General features: G+C 34.5%; 1 protein-coding gene across 1 annotated transcript; it reads left to right on the forward strand.

Annotated features, from left to right (window-relative positions):
* The first annotated feature begins 713 nt into the window (after positions 1 to 713).
* On the forward strand, positions 714 to 12,214 carry LOC125679804 (CD63 antigen-like). Its single transcript, XM_056156462.1, has 9 exons — positions 714 to 844; positions 3,020 to 3,087; positions 3,956 to 4,076; positions 5,821 to 5,969; positions 6,977 to 7,048; positions 7,162 to 7,266; positions 9,918 to 10,112; positions 10,276 to 10,359; positions 10,945 to 12,214. Exons 2-9 carry the CDS (start codon positions 3,028 to 3,030, stop codon positions 11,014 to 11,016), a joined length of 858 nt encoding a protein of 285 aa, XP_056012437.1. The 5' UTR covers positions 714 to 844; positions 3,020 to 3,027; the 3' UTR covers positions 11,017 to 12,214.
* Positions 12,215 to 14,349: the final 2,135 nt, after the last annotated feature.

Consider the following 14,349-nt stretch of genomic DNA (forward strand, 5'->3'; position numbering starts at 1 on the left):
TATGTCTTTCTTTGTTGTTTCATCGGGTGATGAAGGTAGCGAGCATTACAATCATCGCTTACGCGGGTTATGATTTTTTTCCCGGCAATGCTAGCTTCCTTCATCACCCGATGAAACAGCAAAGAAAGCATTCTATTGTTTAAATAGCTGTAGTATTTGAATTTTGTTCGAAACTTCCTCATTAATCAAACTACAAGATTTCTTTTAATATACATGTAAAACATACGAATTTTCGAGCAAATTTTGCCTCAGTAATTGCTTTAAGATAGGGAAAGAAACAATATTAATATCATTCTATCATAGAAAAAGAAATTTTTGAAACGCATGTAGGTCACTTTTCAGGGCATCCAAATAAATAAATAAATAAAATTAGTGGTGAAAATGTTTTTTTAAATTCTTCAATTTTACATCGCACATTGTTTTGCTACAACGTACAATTTGCTTAGATGTCCTTACAAGTTTGAATTTTAACAAAGACTTTAACATATACAGATAATGGTCATTTAAAGTTAAAACTACCATGAACACCATAGATGAAGTGGATGTTTAATAATTATGAATCAACTGTATTGTTTTTGGTACAAAAAGACCACGCATTTGAGTTTTTAAGACTAACACGATTTGAATACCTCCTGGTTCTTTGTTTCACATAACAAAGCTTTGGATTGGTTCAGTCTCTTGATCAGCACGATTTCCAGAAACTGCTTTATACATGTATCAAATCACTGAATCTTAAAGAAAGATATGACGACACAGGCCTGACTACTTTGGCAACAGTTTGTGGCTTGATAGCGAGGAAGTTAAAAGCTCTCTATAAACCTGCGTTAAAAAGTGCTCTCTTAAGGTAGGCGTTTGTTGTCGTTTTTCAATAGTACACAAGTTTATAAAAAAGAAAGTTGCAGTGTAGAATGACTATTTTCTATTTCCGAGATTTCCGTATATTTACCAACATATGAAACTTTCGGTGAATTATTTTTGTTTTAAGATTTTAAGTTTAAGTACGTTTAAGGTAGTACTAAACAGATAATTCTTTTAAAAAATCCTCGAGTTCAATTTTTTGTTTGTTTGGTTTTTATTTTAAACTTTAGCATTTCCTTCTAAGGAACAAAATCTCTCACAGAGCATGGTATACAAGAAATCTATCCAATAATTTGTTCTCCACATAGTTTCAAATAATTATATGGTATCAGACCCCAGTTAGAGGAATGTGAAATTAAACTTTCATTATAAGAATGTGCCCTATGTAAAAAATTATATACAGATTTTTCTAAAAATTAAATACTTTTTTATAAATCTTTCCTATTTTTCACTAAATCTCGACAAAACATATTGTAATTGATATATGGTGTGTACACCACGATGTACAATATAACATGCCTGGCTCATCAATAGCAAATCGTAAACGTAAAATTGCTACATGTCAAGATGTCTTAAAAGGAAACGTATGATTTAAATTTTGGAAGAAAAAAATTAACATAACGAACATTCATCCTAAGATTTCGGATATTTTGGACTTTTTAGAAAATTGATTAAGAAAAAATGTACACATTCGGTATTTGATCGTTAACCTTAAGATATGACCTTGACCTTTATTCTACGTTAGGACAAACGACTGCTGAAACATGTGTCCAAATAGCAGGTCTCTACCAGCTACACGACAAAGGGAACCCGCTACTTTATAACAGATAAATCTCACAAAGATGAAATAATGCATTCAAGATTTAGACTCCCAGACCTCCAAGATATTGGATGTTTCCCCTATCTTTCAGAATATGCCAAAATACATGCCGTGGGTTATAATAGTGTGTGCAGAACAGCATTGAATATTAGTATCATAGAGATTTCATTTATCAAATTAATGAATTTAAGAAGATAAAAGTGAAAACTGCTTTGACGGGTGTTTGGAACTCTCGAAAGGAGCATCTAATATTTGTTATTCAAATGTTTGTCATCAATATGCTGGATGTTAAGAAATTAACTATTCAATGGCATATATGAATATTAATCAAATATGAAATCAGAAATAACCTGAGATATTTGTTTTTCATTCATCATTCTGCAGTATCGGTTTGGTATATTATTTCTTCATTTTACACATACGCTATGATATTGCGGTTAATTAGGTTAGACCTATACCTATTCATTATTAGTGCGACAAAATCTCTTTTCTTTATTTCTTGTCCATTTAAAGATGGCATGTGTATTCAAGATAAAATAATGAATTATTACTAAAGACCAACGTGTCTGCCTCTTTGTCGGCGTGAATTTAAATTGTTTTTGGAAAATTAGAGACAGAATCATTCATTTTGATGAGAAGGTCGTGACAGAATTCACAATGTGGTTTTATCTACAGTTATTAATAAAGAATTAGATATAATAAGTATGTATTTCACAATCATTATATATATATATATATATATATATATATAATCACAAACTGTGTAGACAAATCAAATACGAATCACAAAATTTAGATATATAAATAAGAAATAAAAAAATAAATCATAAAATATAGATACATAAAATATTTCATATCCAAAACAAAAACAAAAAACAAAAACAAAAAAATATTCACAAAATGTAGATCTATAAAATTCATATCACAAATGTAGGTATAATATAAAGTTCCCAGGACCTTGTTTTGTAGAAAGAGTAACAGAGATACATGATTATCGTTACAGCATACTGTCAACTGATTTATTTTCGTGGTTGTTTAGTTTTTAAAAAAGTTTTCGCGATATGAACATGCCCTTCACGAACAAGAAAAAAAAACCCTAAAAATAATGTAAACCACGAAATAAATCCTCGTGAACATGTTGATTAACACCCAAACCTCGAAAAATTGACTCCACCAACACTTTACAAGACGTCCACAATGACAAAATCGCCACCGTTAATATTTTTTGCATCATAATTTATTCTCCAACACTGATGACGTGTTTATTTGGCTATATAATTAGTACTTTGCCAATGATAACTTGTTCAGTAGTTTGTAATTAGTACTCCGGTCATTTTTCAGCTGTCACCATGGGGTTTTTCAGCACCACCGGTCGTATCATCATCGTTATTCTCAACATCGTATTCGTGGTAAGTAATTCCATGATATCTAGCTATATATACAGGGTTATCTGCCGGTGTGGTAGGTAATTCCATGATATCTAGCTTTATATACAGGGTTATCTGTCGGTGTGGTAAGTAATTCCATGATATCTAGCTATATATACAGGGTTATCTGCCGGTGTAGTAAGTAATTCCATGATATCTAGCTATATATACAGGGTTATCTGTCGGTGTGGTAGGTAATTCCACTTTATATATACACTGTACATACAGGTTGAGTAAGTAATTAGAGCTTATTCATATGTATCTTATATCTATATAACACGAAAAAGCACCATATATATTAAGTGGTAGTTGATTTTCATTTTCTAAATATCTTTAGTTTTTTAATCAAAAAACATTGATGGAGTAAGTTCACTCTTCCGGATTTTGCCTTATCCTTTGTACAAATCATTTCTTCAGCTATTATCCACGGAAGAACAGAGCATGTGATTGTCTTGAATTTATTCACGGAAGAACAAGGCATGCTCTTCAAACTTGATTTTATTTTGACATAGAGGAGAATTACAAAGAATTTATACATGCGTTACACCCCTCAGTCCCTAAACTAACCGATATGCATGAAATATCGATGACAGTTCTATCAATAAGGGTTCTGATTTACTTAAATTTTCAGAAATCTCTGGAGAGGACATTAATAGGCTTGCTGTCCAATCTTCCTTTTTCTATATTCAATAGTATTCATAAATCAATTTTGAAATATCTCAAATTGACAGCTCGTCATTTGGGTTGCATTTCTTGGTAAATCTGTTTGAGCAAGATTGAGGAATAAGTTAAAATCAATATTTCCCAAACAAAATCTCATGATTTTCATTTTTGAAATTTTTTTCTTCAGATTGTATCCTTCGTAATGTTGGCAGCTGGAATAGTTCTGAAATTCTTTTCTGATAACGCTTTTTTGAAATCTGTTGAAGACGAGTTCAAAGCCGCCTTAAAGACTCTGAGCGACACCACAAGTAAGTCACGCCTTATCCCATAACACCATATCACGGGGGAGGGGATTAGTACGAGAATTTGTGATGTTTGGTTTCAAATCCCCCCCAATCATTACTTAGAAAAATATGTGCGTGTTCTGTATCGAATAGGAATAATATTTTTGTTTATTTCTAAGATTTTGTGCTTATTCTTTTCTAAATGAAATAAGAAAATAATCATCCCAATATAAAAAATCATGTTCAAAATCCTTTCAATACCTCCAACAAACGCATGGATAGTTTTTCTTGAATTTTCCAAATGGTTTATCATATCCACTCAAGAAATACGAGAAATCGGGAGGGCGAGCTATCTGATCCCAGTTTGTCCGCCGTCTCCTCTTTCGACTGTAAAACTTCTTTCCAACGTCAATGGGCTAATTTCAACCAAATTTGGCACAACGTATTCTCAAGTAAATGATATACATTTGAAAAAGCAAAGATCCATTGTCCCAATCGACGAAATTGCACCAGTATGAAGTCTTGCAATGTGTATACATATATCAGACAATTTAAAAAAAATCTTTTTCAGCAACCTCTGGGTGGGGAAAAGGGGCCAGTATATCAAATTGATGGTTCAAGTTTTCTTAGCTTCAAGTTTCAAGTTTTTATTTTTCTCAGTCGCTGTTTACACAACAAAGAGAACTATCAAACATGCATTCAAAAACAACATTCACGCATGCACAAGTAATTCATATCAATATATATTACCATGTTTACAATAAATAAGTACAATGAATTACTATATACATTTAACCCGGAAGGTTTACGGTCTTGGAAATTAATTGATGCAACAACAATTTAGTGGATGGTGAGAATTTGTTTATTTTCGTGTAGTCATGTAACAGAAAAGAGGGTTATTTTTTGATAGACAAATCATGTAAGAATTTTGTAAAGATGGACAAGTGATCAAAAGCTTATCTGGCTAATGACCAATGAAGCTGAAAATATCCTCATCCAAATTAGTAAGATTATTCTGAAAAGTGGAATATGATACTACAAGTATTACATGAAAGGTGAAGATAACGAACAGTGATCAATCCCACAACCCCTATAAGCAATACAAAATAGAGAGCACATTTTCTTCATGTTTTACACTTGTAAGCTGTCTTAATTACTGGAAGTACAAGACCAACGTTAACAGTTTAGTATAGTAATTTATTACCAGACTTTTTTTAAAACAGGCATTGTCCCTTGGTGCCCCCTGTTGTCAACTCAAGAATTCATGCTTTTTTAACTTTCTTATTCATATGATACAGTTATTTTCATTTATATAACCATTCTAGCCTACCTGTTTTAAACACGAAACGTTCAGATTATAATGCTATATGAACAGATGTGTTCACCTAACATTATCCACTGTTTCTGGAACTGGCACTGTCCTTAGATGTGTGAAGCAGTTTGATTATCTATCATTGTATATATTTAAATATTGTCTGTAATCGGTATTACATATGAAACACTAGGTTGAATATGTTCAGTGCAGCAATGTGAACTCTGAAGTAGTAGTACATCTGAATGATCGTTATTTATTCATTTTGTTATAATTAATTACTAGTTTTAAACTGTACATAACACACAGGGCCCCTTAATTGGTGAATATACATATTTCTGCAATAAGGAACCTCTCTCTCTCTCTCTCTCTCTCTCTCTCTCTCTCTCTCTCTCTCTCTCTCTCTCTCTCAGAAACAATTTGATTTTCATTCAAAACTGAATTTTGGAATTTCAGATGCCAATATCAACACTGAAGAGTTTTCCCTGAATGAGGTTTTCGGCACGGTGGCGATAGTACTTATCGTCATGGGCGCTTTCCTCTTGGGGGTGTCTTTCTTCGGCTGTTGTGGAGCTTGTTACAAAGTGCAGATCCTCCTGATATTAGTACGTTGTTTTCAATTAATATGATGCGTTCAAAGATAAATAATCTGCTGTCCTTGATTTTCTTTCAACTCAATTCCTCGGATAAAAACGTTTTCCGTCATAAATGGAATTACATTTAGATGGTTTCTAAATTAAGTTCAGTTCAAAAGCCAGAAGATGTAGATCTACTTGGTATTTTCTTTTCTGTCCGTCTTTGTATAATGTTCTACTTCCTGTTTGCATATCTTTGTATTGCGGTAATTCAGTGGTGTTCGAGATCTGTTCGAGATGGCCACGTCAAATCTAAGACGTAAAGATTGGTAGTGATTGCTCCTTCGCGAAACATTTAAAAGTACGAATCACGGGTCTTTCAAATATGACCTTTAAAATGAAGGATCCGTGACGTGGCAGACTTTGGCACGATAAAGAACCCTCACTGCTACGGCCCTGAGCGCTAATACATGTAAGCACTTACAGCTGATGACGTCTCAATACGAGTGAAAAATTCTCGACGGGACTTAAAACAAACAATTTTTGTATTGTTATACTTCCTGTTTTGTAATACTACATATACCTGTAACAGGGGCGGATCCAGGAATTGTGGTTATGGGAGGCGCCACTTTATGAGACAGGGGTCTGGGGACCGCCTTGAGGTGGGGGCCCAGGGAGCGAAGACCCCCGGAAGCTCCTGGGTTTTACAGATTTTATAGGACTTCAAATATGTCTCATATTTAGTCATTTGTACTATTTTCTGTCATGTTTTATAAGGTGAAATTAATAAAATGACGCAAATTTTAAGGGTTTATCGAAAAAAATTAAGTTCTTCCAATAAAGTAATTCAAGAAATCAAAAGATTTTGTCATTTATTTATCCGGGAGTGCAAGAAATTATTACTTCTTTTATCGTTTAGTACATTTTTCTAAACAAGATACCATGATTTACCTTAAATTTGAAAATTTTAGGGGGGGGGGGGGGGCGACTGCGCCCCCTTAAATCCGCCACTGTGTAAGTATATCTTTCTATTACAGTACGCCGTAGTCCTCATCGTTCTCCTGCTCGGACAGCTGGTGATGGTGATCGTTTTATACGCATCTCCAGCGGTAAATATTATTGATGCTTTAAGGAATCTATTGAATTTTTACATTATTTTAGTTATTCATACATGTACATATATTATATGTAGGCCTATATACTTGTTTATTTTGTTTTTTAGTTTAAGACTTTGGTAAAAGAAGAGCTTAAAGTATCCCTAAAAAACTACAAAGGGTTGACAGGTGTCAATGTGGAGTCTTTGATCTGGAACGCCGCCATGCAAGATGTGAGTACTAATTCTGTACTGGTATCTAGTGAGTACTACATGTAATACCTGTACTGATATCTAGTGAGTACTACCTGTACTGGTATCTAGTGAGTACTACCTGTAATACCTGTACTGGTATCTAGTGAGTACTACCTGTAATACCTGTACTGGTATCTAGTGAGTACTACCTGTAATACCTGTACTGGTATCTAGTGAGTACTACCTGTAATACCTGTACTGGTATCTAATGAGTACTACCTGTAATACCTGTACTGATATCTAGTGAGTACTACCTGTAATACCTGTACTGGTATCTAGTGAGTACTACCTGTAATACCTGTACTGATATCTAGTGAGTACTACCTGTACTGGTATCTAGTGAGTACTACCTGTAATACCTGTACTGATATCTAGTGAGTACTACCTGTACTGGTATCTAGTGAGTACTACCTGTAATACCTGTACTGATATCTAGTGAGTACTACCTGTAATACCTGTACTGATATCTAGTGAGTACTACCTGTACTGGTATCTAGTGAGTAATACCTGTAATACCTGTACTGATATCTAGTGAGTACTACCTGTAATACCTGTACTGATATCTAGTGAGTACTACCTGTAATACCTGTACTGATATCTAGTGAGTACTATCTGTACTGGTGTCTAGTGAGTACTACCTGTACTGGTGTCTAGTGAGTACTACCTGTAATACCTGTACTGATATCTAGTGACTACTACCTGTAATACCTGTACTGATATCTAGTGAGTACTACCTGTAATACCTGTACTGGTATCTAGTGAGTACTACCTGTAATACCTGTACTGATATCTAGTGAGTACTACCTGTAATACCTGTACTGATATCTAGTGACTACTACCTGTAATACCTGTACTGATATCTAGTGAGTACTACCTGTACTGGTGTCTAGTGAGTACTACATGTAATACCTGTACTGATATCTAGTGACTACTACCTGTAATACCTGTACTGATATCTAGTGAGTACTACCTGTAATACCTGTACTGATATCTAGTGAGTACTACATGTAATACCTGTACTGATATCTAGTGAGTACTACATGTAATACCTGTACTGGTGTCTAGTGAGTACTACCTGTAATACCTGTACTGGTATCTAATGAGTACTACCTGTAATACCTGTACTGGTATCTAGTGAGTACTACCTGTAATACCTGTACTGATATCTAGTGAGTACTACCTGTAATACCTGTACTGATATCTAGTGAGTACTACCTGTACTGGTATCTAGTGAGTACTACCTGTAATACCTGTACTGGTATCTAGTGAGTACTACCTGTAATACCTGTACTGATATCTAGTGAGTACTACCTGTAATACCTGTACTGATATCTAGTGAGTACTACCTGAACTGGTATCTAGTGAGTACTACCTGTAATACCTGTACTGATATCTAGTGAGTACTACCTGTAATACCTGTACTGATATCTAGTGAGTACTACATGTAATACCTGTACTGATATCTAGTGAGTACTACATGTAATACCTGTACTGATATCTAGTGAGTACTACATGTAATACCTGTACTGATATCTAGTGAGTACTACATGTAATACCTGTACTGATATCTAGTGAGTACTACATGTAATACCTGTACTGATATCTAGTGAGTACTACCTGTAATACCTGTACTGATATCTAGTGAGTACTACCTGTAATACCTGTACTGATATCTAGTGAGTACTACATGTAATACCTGTACTGATATCTAGTGAGTACTACATGTAATACCTGTACTGATATCTAGTGAGTACTACCTGTAATACCTGTACTGATATCTAGTGAGTACTACCTGTAATACCTGTACTGATATCTAGTGAGTACTACATGTAATACCTGTACTGATATCTAGTGAGTACCACCTGTACTGATATCTAGTGAGTACTACCTGTAATACCTGTACTGATATATAGTGAGTACTACCTGTAATACCTGTACTGATATCTAGTGAGTACTACATGTAATACCTGTACTGATATTTAGTGAGTACTACCTGTACTGATATCTAGTGAGTACTACCTGTAATACCTGTACTGATATCTAGTGAGTACTACCTGTAATACCTGTACTGATATCTATTGAGTACTACCTGTAATACCTGTACTGATATCTAGTGAGTACTACCTGTAAAGCTGTACAGATATCTAGTGAGTACTACCTGTAATACCTGTACTGGTATCTAGTGAGTACTACATGTAATACCTGTACTGATATCTAGTGAGTACTACATGTAGTGAGCTTGTAAAACACAGTGCGTCATCAGAACACCCCCATGACACTTACATTTTCCCGAATCAACTCTTTTCAGTCTACTGCATTGCAGGTTAAGTGATTTAAAGTTTTCTTATGATAATTTAACATTAATAACAACCATATCAATTTCATTATATAAAACTTTGCGAATACCTGAAATTTCTAGATGTTTGTTACTTGGCCTTTCAGAATATGTTCTGTTACTGTGTTCAAATCTAGTGAAATTCTCGGTTAAAACTCTTAGCTTATTATTTATTGCAAGTCTTCCCGGAACTACATATATGTGTTTTACTTTTTCCGTCTGTTGTTCTGTTCGGTTATTTATTTCTGATTGTACTTTATAATTACTCGTCCTGCTGATCTTTGTCTGTCTACAGCTGAAATGTTGTGGCGTGGAGAGTTATGCTGATTTCAAAACGTATTCTCCTGACTGGGATAGAACACCCAGCTTTGGAGGTGGTACAGTCGGTACTGATCTTGAATCTCCTATTGCTTGCTGCATGACGATCCCTTCCACAGCTGGATCGGTGGCTTGTGCATTGACTCCAACCGCCACAAACAACTTCTTCACGGTATTTCTGCCATTCTGTTGTCCACAATTATATACGTCACATACATGTTCCGGTCTTTTATTCACTTTTCAGTTTTAAAAATCTGTGAAAGAAGATGGTTTCATTTCATACCAAGGGAATTTTACAGTTTATTTATGTGTTTCTATAACTGTAACATTTTCAGGGATGTTTCGATAAGATTTGGGAAAAAATGTTTGACAGCCCTGTGATGCTGGCCATTGTTCTGACCGTGACGTTTGCCGTTCAGGTATACAGATCATTCTCACTGCATTCTAACTTACAACCACAATCATATTGTTGTATAAATAACCTCCTTCTTAGTCCCGTTGGAATCCGGGTTAGAATAAGTCGTCAGTACCCCTTGCTTGTCGTAAGAGGCGACTAAATGGGGGGGGGGGGGGGGGGGTCCTTCGGATGAGACCGCAAAAACCGAGGCACCATGCCACAGCAGGTGTAGCACGATAAAAACCTCTTACTGCTCAAAGGCTGTAAGCGCCGAGCATAGACCTATTGAAAATTTTGCAGCCCTTCACCGGCAGTGGTGACGATCTCCATATGAGTGAAAGATTCTCGAGCTGGAGGTTAAACAACATAAAACCCACCAACCATTAGTAACATTTCACACCTCGGGGATCACTGCATGTTACGTAGTTATTTTATTTTGTGAAGATGACGGTATATAAGGAGATTAATGCACCCATTTTATTTTGTGATGTAATGTAACTTATTAGAGTAGACTCAGCAAAACAAGCTGCGTTTTATGTACATAGCAATTTAAATTTTTATTTTCACAGGATAAAGTAAACTAATTGTACTTTGCAATATTTTTCAGTTGCTTTTGATCATCTTCACAATACTAATGTACAGAGAAAACAAAAAGTCCAAAGTTGGAGTAAGAAGATGATGGAATGGACTCGTGATGACAATATTAGGATCGACCATACGTCTCATCTCGGATCATTACCAGTGTTGAATCTACACAATTAACTTTCTACTCCCACTTGGTTCATTTTACAATTTTAAATAGCTATTTGCAATCCCCTGCCCCTATGAAGGAATGAAGTACTGTTTTGTGTCATAAAGCCCTTTCCCTTTGGAAAAAACATCTGGATCCGCCTCTATGTAATGTAATCAAACATTGTAAAATCACAGTTAGTGGTTATCAGCGCATGTGCTGTTACCATGATTAATATTAAACTGGAACCCCCTTTCGAACTCGCTTCTCTCGTGTCCGAGGAGTGTTCAGGTGTGTGTAGCACCAATCAGCGGGGTACCAGTACAGATTGAGCGGGGTACCAGTTCAGATTGATATTTCGTTATTTTTTCGATATGACGTTTGGTTGCAAACAAAGACGACTAGTTTCTTAAAATTATAAGAGATGCGAATATTTCTCGTTGTGTTAATGGGTTTTTTCCCCCCAGAGAATACTTCTAAATTAATACAATATATACTAAGGAGGATTTCAACATCAAAAACTTGTTATTTTCTTTTTCTTTTTGATGAATTAAATATCCAATGAATTCCAAACTGCCTCGTCGCAAGTGACTTTTACATTACTGTCTCCGTTTACACTACGGTAGAGTAGTTACTGCCAGACTCGGTAACCGTGGCTAGCGACGATGTCCAAACCGATGAAAGTTAGGATTTTTTTATCAGGATTTTTTTTTATCAATCATTAAACAAATATTAACCAATGTAATTACAATTTAAATACCTGGAAAAAAATCACCTTCTTTTCATTTTCGCTTCAAACAAACCGATGAAAGTTAAGAAATGTTTATCAATCATTTAACGAATAATATATACCAATTGATGCAATTACTATAAATACCGGAAAATATTTGCCTCCATTTTATTTTCGCTTATGATTAACATCCTTATGGTAATTTTTTTTTCGCGATATCAATGCGAGTTAAAATTTACTCAAAAGTCTAATTTTTAGATTTTTCTATGTGGCTGGGCAAAAATAAAAATGGACGAAATTTTTATCCGTTCGCATATTCTATATAAAATGTGTATTACAGACTTGATTGGGTTTCATCATCGATATTTCTTATTACTTCTCATTTGTATTTGTTTTAATAAACTTATATACGTTTAATCTTTTTTTTTTTTTTTTTTTTTTTTTTTTTTTTAAATTGGAACAAAATGCGTTTGTCATTTATATTCCCTAGATGGTGATTGGAGGATACCCATCTTTTGTTTGACTAATTCGATACTAGAAAAAACTAGAATTGCACTTTTTATACGCTTTGAAATATTTAAGAAATAAATTTCACTTTTGAAACTGCATTAGGGTATAGACTGCGACATTTCATGAAGCGCATTATAAATCTAAATTCTACTTTCATTTCATGAAGCGCATTATAAATCTAAATTCTACTTTCATTTCATGAAGCGCATTATAAATATAAATTCTACTTTCATTTCATGAAGCGCATTAATCTAAATTCTACTTTCATTTCTGTCAAATTCCCAGTTGTTAAAATAGACGTACTTTATCGATAGATTCTACAAAAAGAATGTTTGATACTTAGAATTCCAATTTGTTCCCTGTATTATCAATTTCAAAAATTTGAATAGTTTCCCCGTACTATGTTATTTGTTTTCAGGCGTGTATGCAGGGCCGTAAATTAACCTTCAATTTGGAGGAGGCAGGAAATTAGGCGGGGGTCTGGGGTCCGCCCAGACGCTGAGCACATTTTGTGCACACTGAACACGTTTCGTGCAAAATCCTTGATTCTAGGGCCTTCTAAGATGTTACTTGACTAACTCATTCTAAAAGAAAGATTTGGAATGCTTTTTAAGGGAGGTATCATGTTCTTAGTTATTGGAAACAACATAAATTCTAATGAACTTTAAATTTTAATTTTTTTTGGCTCAAAAGTTGGAGGAGGCAGCTGCCTCCTCCGCATCCATGTAATTTACGGCCCTGGTATGTATACATAGCGTTTTTGGATTTACTGACGTTTAGATTTATTTTTGTCCAATCAAAACAATTGTAATAAATAACATTGGAATCATTGAAAGAAAAGATAGGATTCTCATAATACAAGTACACTGTATATATAAGCAATCAAGTGACCGGTGGTAGTAAACATATAAGGTTTTCAACTGAAATTCATTGTTTTAGTTCTACACTTAGATATTCACATAAAACTACGTGTAAACATAGAACTCCTACAGTGACTTGTCACCTTAAAGTGTGCAAAGGGAATTGTGGGAAGGAAATCATGTTTTTACGGACCAATATCGATTTTGCATAAGTAATATCCCTTTGTGTAAATTCGTTTTGATATTTGAAAGGTGAAGATAACGAAAATGCAGTGATCAATCTCGTAAGGAAAGCAAAATAGAGAGTTGGGCAAATACGGACCCCTGGACATACCAGAGGTGGGATCAGGTGTCTAGGAGGAGTATATCTTTTAAATGAATTTGGATTTAATTCCACATTTCGAAATCCAACAACTTCAACTCCAATTTCTTTTTCCAAAGACGAAATTCTTCAAAATGATATGTAATTTTTAAACACATTTGATATCTTAGTCAATGGAACGATTGGTTATCAATTACGGTACCTATACTGGATTTCTATACTTCACAAAAAACCCTTAGAGACAAAGATACCGTAAATGTACTACCAAGCCCCTATCTTTACTTCTCACGAAATTGTTAACTGTCATGAAGAAGAAACGTCGGACGTATTGTGCCACAACAAATGCAAGAAGTGTTGAAAATCAAATATGGATTCTCAAAAATTCCAAAGAACTTTAAATCACAAAACTTTTCCCAGATCAACAGCATCAAAACGTAGGACTTTTCTACACTTTACACACAATAAATTAAAGGCATTTTGACATCGTTGACAACTGTTTCTTCGATGAAAATGGAACACGGAAATATTCATATCTTGTGCTCAGTAATTCAATCAATTACTTAGTTAAACACCACTCTAATTCTACGAACAAGTATTCTGGAGTTGATATTAGGAAAGATGATGGAGTTCCACATTGACATATTTACGTAGTCTGTAATGATCAGATCTCCCAAATGTCTGTTGGAATTCCTATAGGCACAAATTATGCTCCATTATTAGCTAACCCTTTGTATTCTCATCACACAGAATTTATTCAAAGGCTCTACATGAAAGGGAAAATTCTCTCGCTGTGGCATTCATCTCAACATTCAGATACATCGGCAACTTTTTATCTATTAAAAATATTCTTCTTTTTTTTT

This window comes from Ostrea edulis, chromosome 2 (assembly GCF_947568905.1).
Source record: "Ostrea edulis chromosome 2, xbOstEdul1.1, whole genome shotgun sequence".
In the NCBI taxonomy this organism is placed as follows: domain Eukaryota; kingdom Metazoa; phylum Mollusca; class Bivalvia; order Ostreida; family Ostreidae; genus Ostrea; species Ostrea edulis.